We start from the raw sequence: 5,265 nt of genomic DNA, 5'->3' as shown, positions 1-5,265 counted from the left end.
ATAGTTAAATTGGCAGTTTGCTTTTAACAGGAATCTTGATGGTTGTAACTGGCTGCAGTATAGCGCATCCTTATTGGCTCTGATTGAAAGACACATTCTTCAACACATGTGTCATTGGTTGACGTTTGGGCTTCTTAAGGGATGCTATTGACTACAGTGCACACTGACATGGTCCTAATTCCCCTTTGGCTGAGGCGGGACTCCATGTATCCTCACCGTCTCTGCAGCCAAGTAGTAGAAAGGAAAATAATGAATGTGCTTGGATCATTGTACTGCAGAGACTTTGGGCTTGAGGCTGACGAATGCTCTGTATGCCCAATCACAGAAGAGCTTGAAATGTTGAAGAAGCTCATGGCTGGACTGCAGGACATCAAACTGATAGGGGAGTTGAGGGGGGAGGGAGGGGGTCGCCGGAGTCAGCCTTGGTGCTTCAACTCTCAGCATCTGTAGGTGAGAAGAAAAACAATTAATTTGTTTATCACAGGGTAAATATAAAAGTGGCAGCAAACTGTTGCTTAAACTTACATGGATCAATATACAATTAAACACTGAAGACAACTGAGAGTGAAAAGGGGAAACTCAGCTCCTTACCTGACGGTGCAGCAGGTTGATGAGAGATTTCATTTCTCTGATCATCTCGACCAGCTTGGGCACTGCAGGGTGGTGGTGTTTCTTTGAAACCTTGTTCAGCCACTCAAAGTGGTGCTCATACAGCTTCAGGTCAGCATGCAGCTGTGAGAGTGTGGGCTTCAGCTGGAAACAACACAGACATACTTTAAAGACTTAGCATGGGTGTGGCAAAATGTAACTGTGCAGATCAGCCCCTCTCCCTTCACAAGCATGCACAAACACACACAGTCACGCACAAAGACAGTATCAGAGCATTACCTCAAGATTGTTGAGGTCATTGGCTGATCTGTTGCTCATTTCTGGCAGAGACCTGAACCTGTGGGGCTCCACGTCTGAGTCAAATGCATGCTCCCTCTGAAAGAGAAAACAAGACACAGAGCAGCCCGTTAGTAATTTGCATTAGCGCAATTTTACTCATCCTGAGACAAGTCACGGCAACATGAGGAAAGTATTAGTCTAGCACCTCGATTGGATGACTGTTTTCAGTGCTTAGAGACAGTAGCTCTCACTGAGTGAAGTGTGGTTGATCGGGTCAGTGTGAGTTCACCCACATTCAGCCACCCCAAATGTCAACAATAAGAGCAAATGACCTGAACCCACAGGATGTTTTCTACAGGGAGCGAGGATAACAACATATGCAGTGACTAAGAAAGCTCCAAGTGGGATAGACAACACAGGGCTGTAGGGAAACTCCAGGGTCACAGCTATAAAAAGATGGAATGACGCAGTGCCGCTGCCCAGCTAGAGTTGTGTTGTAAACTTTGTCCAGACGGCAGATGTAGTGCTCGCCATGACCACCAGAGGGGGATAAAGAACCTGACTGCAGGTTTATGGACTTCTACCTTACAAAGGCAGCTGTGCTCATCGGTAGTACAATTTAGTATTAAAGATGTGCTCCTGATTCAGTAATGAATGGGTATAAATGGAGATGACTGATGTGGCATGCGTCATTTCCAATCAGCAGAGGAACATAACAACATTAGGATGATGAGTGCTGAGAAATGTTTTGTGTAAACAGGTTGTGTGTGCTTCATAATGCTTCCTTAACCTGTTATGCAGTGTTTTCCCTGCTCTGCTGTTTGCCTCCAGTTGTTTGTGTTGATGTTTTTACTGATGAATGTGCCACATTGTCTCGCATGTCTCTCCATCAGCCTTTCATAAGAGCTCACTTATGGTTGTGGTCCAATGTTTTGTCTCCGTTTGCTTTTGTCCCCTTCCTTCCCCTGCGTCCCTACCCTCTCCTGTGTCTCCCCCTCTCCCTCTCTCTCTGTCTCATACCAGGTGCACATGCAACATCACGTGCACATGTGCATGCATGCACACACATACACCACTGGCTTGTCATCTAGTTGGCTCTCTGATCTCTTCATCTCTTGTGGTTTTTGCTCCATCTTTCTCAGCCTTTAATTCTCCCTCTTATCCTCCTTTTCTTGCTCTCTCCATCGTAGATCATGACCTCACCCGACAGAACTTAGCATCCAGCCTTTTTCTTCCTGAATGCAAATACTGGAATGTGATAAATCTTTTTGATTTTTATCAAGTCACTTTGCTGTGGCGACCGAAAGCAAAACACTAAACACTGCACCTACACAACCATGACTATTTACAGAACCCTCAATGCACACACACACACAGCCACAAAAATGCATACGCACATATACACTAATGCACCCATACTGTATGCATGCAAACTGTTGTACACACACAGACTCACTCACACACATACGCAGTTGCGTCGGAAAACTTATATAGACCTATGTGTGTGCACACACATTTCTCCCTCTTTAAAGCATCAGTTTCATTGCCTTTTTGCAGGGACTTTCCATGGATTCCCATTCTATTTATCTTTCCTAACTTTGTCCTTGCTTTAGTGGAATTCCACACAATAAGGAAAGAAAATTAAAAATAAATCTTCCATGTTGCTGAACACTGTCTAATACTGTCCCCTGTCACCCTTTGATGATGCTGGTTTGTTCACATCTGGGTCCCAGGTTAGACTGCTGCTACACAATGGCCTGTAACATTGTTTTGAAGCAACAAACCCACACACACACTTTGTGAACACTATCTACTGACCAAGACTAGAGAGAGTATGTGGCTATTTTTGATTTTATCCCCTGAACAAAAGAGTTTAAAGATTTGCATAATGCAAAAATAGAATCAAGATCAGTCATGTGTAACCGAAGATGCAGAGATATGATCCCGCTTTCTTTTCACCTGTTAAAACACAGTGTTGATACACAATCACCAGCTGGCGCCAAATCTTGGCTAAGTTGTCAAATCTGATTTTCCTACCCACCGGACTGTCAACAAAATAAGATTTCGGGGGCCAGAGTTGTCAGTGCTGTGCAAGTGATTCACATTTCATAGGAGAAAAAACTCCTCCAACTCCATCCTCACTTCTACAGTCTAGCCGCAGAACATAAACATGTTTCTATGTAAACAGCATGTGATATACTTTGCTGTCATTTCACAGATGTATACTTGTCAGTTCTGCCTTATTTGGATGCAGGTACGGTGTTGATATGTGATTCTAAATTTATCTTGATGGGACGTATTAAACTGACTACTAGAACTTTGTTTCTCTATCCCCTTCACCCCATGATGTATCTTGCTAGGCCATCACTGTAAATGTGCGTTTATGCTCCTTAGTTCCACAAAAGTTGATATTAATTTGATTGCATGTCCACTGAACTGGATAATGGCGCTGGCCTGGCCACCTATCTTCCTGCTGCCACCACCAGTCAGGTGACCAGGCAGACCAGGAGGTTGCTGAGTCAGACCTCCCCTCCCTTCCGAGTCTAGTGTGGATTAAAAGTGAGATCACTCAGTCAAATCTCCCCTGAGGCTTTTGCTGCCCTGATCTAAGCATGCATATGGACTCCAGCCAGTCTGTCATCAATGAAAGCAGCTTAAGTCAAACTGAACTCCTGAGCAAACCTAGTAAAGTTCAGCCAAATAGAGTTTCCACGACAACGCATGATGCAAAGTTAGTGCTGCGTGGAGTGTGATGTTACCTCAACTAAAAGGTAACATTAACACTAAAATCCAATTAGGGGAAAGATCAAGACAGGCTGACCAGCATCCTCTTCCACCCTCATACTTACAATTCAATTAGCATAGGATAGTCAGGGCCTCATTAGCCTCTCCTCCAATCAATAGCTGCGATTGGTAATCATCATGACGACATCTTCACTTACCAGCAGTTCTTGGGTGAGCTTCATTAGATTTTTGGTCTGATTGGACAGTTTATCCATGTCAGTGGGCCGCCGCTGTGGTACTGGAGAGGCAGACGTGAACACCGGCAGCTGAGCCAATAGCAGCGAGAAGAGCAGCGATGAGGAGGAGTCCAGCAGCACTGTAGGGGTAGAAACAAAACGGAAGCAATTAGTGGAGAGGCGCTGTCATCTCGCCATAATGATAATGACCTCAGGCCAAGGCTGTCAGCTCCAGGGGAAGATATTGCACCATAATATAAACAATAACTCCAGACTTGGCAGAGGAATCCTGAAGAGCTTCAGTGTCAGAGTCATGTTTTCACAGGCTGAATGCAAATCATTAAATCATTAAGTGCCGGGCTTTGACACTGAATATCACCATCACTTCTTTACCATAAGCAACGCAATGAATGCTGCTGATTGTCACACCTGCAACTGGATAGGTACGTGAGTTGGTGGTATAAATTATATAGACCCAGCCAAGTCAACTCTCTAACAGTAAGCTCATTCATTCTTTTCCTTTCAAGTTCAAATACAAGGTAGACTAAGTATTAAAAGGGAACCACAGTGGTGTTGAAATGATGAATGCTTGATAATTACAGGTGAACCACAAGAATCACAGCCAAAATAACGCTGCAGGAGCATCTGAGCTCCCTGTCCTAGTGTAACTTCTACAGTTTTGGGATCACCAGAGAACAAAGTCAGTTGTTTAGATCTATGAATAAATAATTGAATTAAGCCTGGAGGAACAATAAAATAGCATGTTAACAGTCACATACACGTTATAGACCCACGATTTAAATGTAGCGTTTAGAAATAAAATAAAACAAAGCAGTAAAATAAATGATAATTAACAAATAGAGCAAATTATGACTTAAAATAAACTCATACAAACACTTACATTTCATATTGGTTCGGATCCAAGGGATAGGTAAACCAGCAAACAAAGGTGGATAAATAAATAAATAGAAAATTAATAAATAAATTGAGATCCGGAAATTGTCACGTGCTCCGGTTTCTTCTTCGCACTCTTCAAGTCAGAGTGAGGAGGAAAGTTGTCAGGACGAGAGAGAATGAATGAGAGAGAGCAGAGTGATGACTGAGGCACTCAGAGAGAGAGAGGAAGAAAAGGAAGGTAAAAGTCAATATCGCCAAAACTTTCTTGTCTGTGGTAAAGTTTGAGATGAGCCCTTGTAGTCTTTATGGAGTGCTGAAGGCAGAGAGACACTTAGACAGTTTGGAGAGAGAGAGAGGCAACAGAAATGCAGAGAGAGGGATGCGAGTGTGGTAAGTCCAATTTTTGCGCGCAGTGAAGTGTTTAGGCTTGTTTAAAACTTCCTTTATAAAGACGTCGGGCCTATGACACATCGGCAGTGACTCACTTCATTCATAAAAACACACACACACACGCAGAGAC

General features: G+C 43.4%; 1 protein-coding gene across 1 annotated transcript; it reads right to left on the bottom strand.

Annotated features, from left to right (window-relative positions):
- Positions 1–264: 264 nt before the first annotated feature.
- On the bottom strand, positions 265–4,756 carry il11a (interleukin 11a). The gene is made up of 5 exons (XM_070912520.1): positions 4,750–4,756; positions 3,831–3,988; positions 889–984; positions 592–753; positions 265–444 (listed from the first exon to the last, which is right to left on the bottom strand). Exons 1-5 carry the CDS (start codon positions 4,754–4,756, stop codon positions 265–267), a joined length of 603 nt encoding a protein of 200 aa, XP_070768621.1.
- Positions 4,757–5,265: the final 509 nt, after the last annotated feature.

Source organism: Enoplosus armatus, chromosome 9 (genome assembly GCF_043641665.1).
Source record: "Enoplosus armatus isolate fEnoArm2 chromosome 9, fEnoArm2.hap1, whole genome shotgun sequence".
Lineage (NCBI taxonomy): Eukaryota > Metazoa > Chordata > Actinopteri > Centrarchiformes > Enoplosidae > Enoplosus > Enoplosus armatus.
The sequence above is the reverse complement of the archived record's forward strand: the minus strand, read 5'-3'. Positions and strand labels throughout refer to the sequence as shown.

Bases quoted from the DNA above. Each gene is read 5' to 3' on its own strand.
- il11a (XM_070912520.1), bottom strand. The intron at 754-888 runs GTAATGCTCTGA...TGTTGTTTCCAG, and splicing joins ATGACCTCAACAATCTTGAG to CTGAAGCCCACACTCTCACA. The intron at 445-591 runs GTAAGGAGCTGA...TCTCACCTACAG, and splicing joins TCAACCTGCTGCACCGTCAG to ATGCTGAGAGTTGAAGCACC.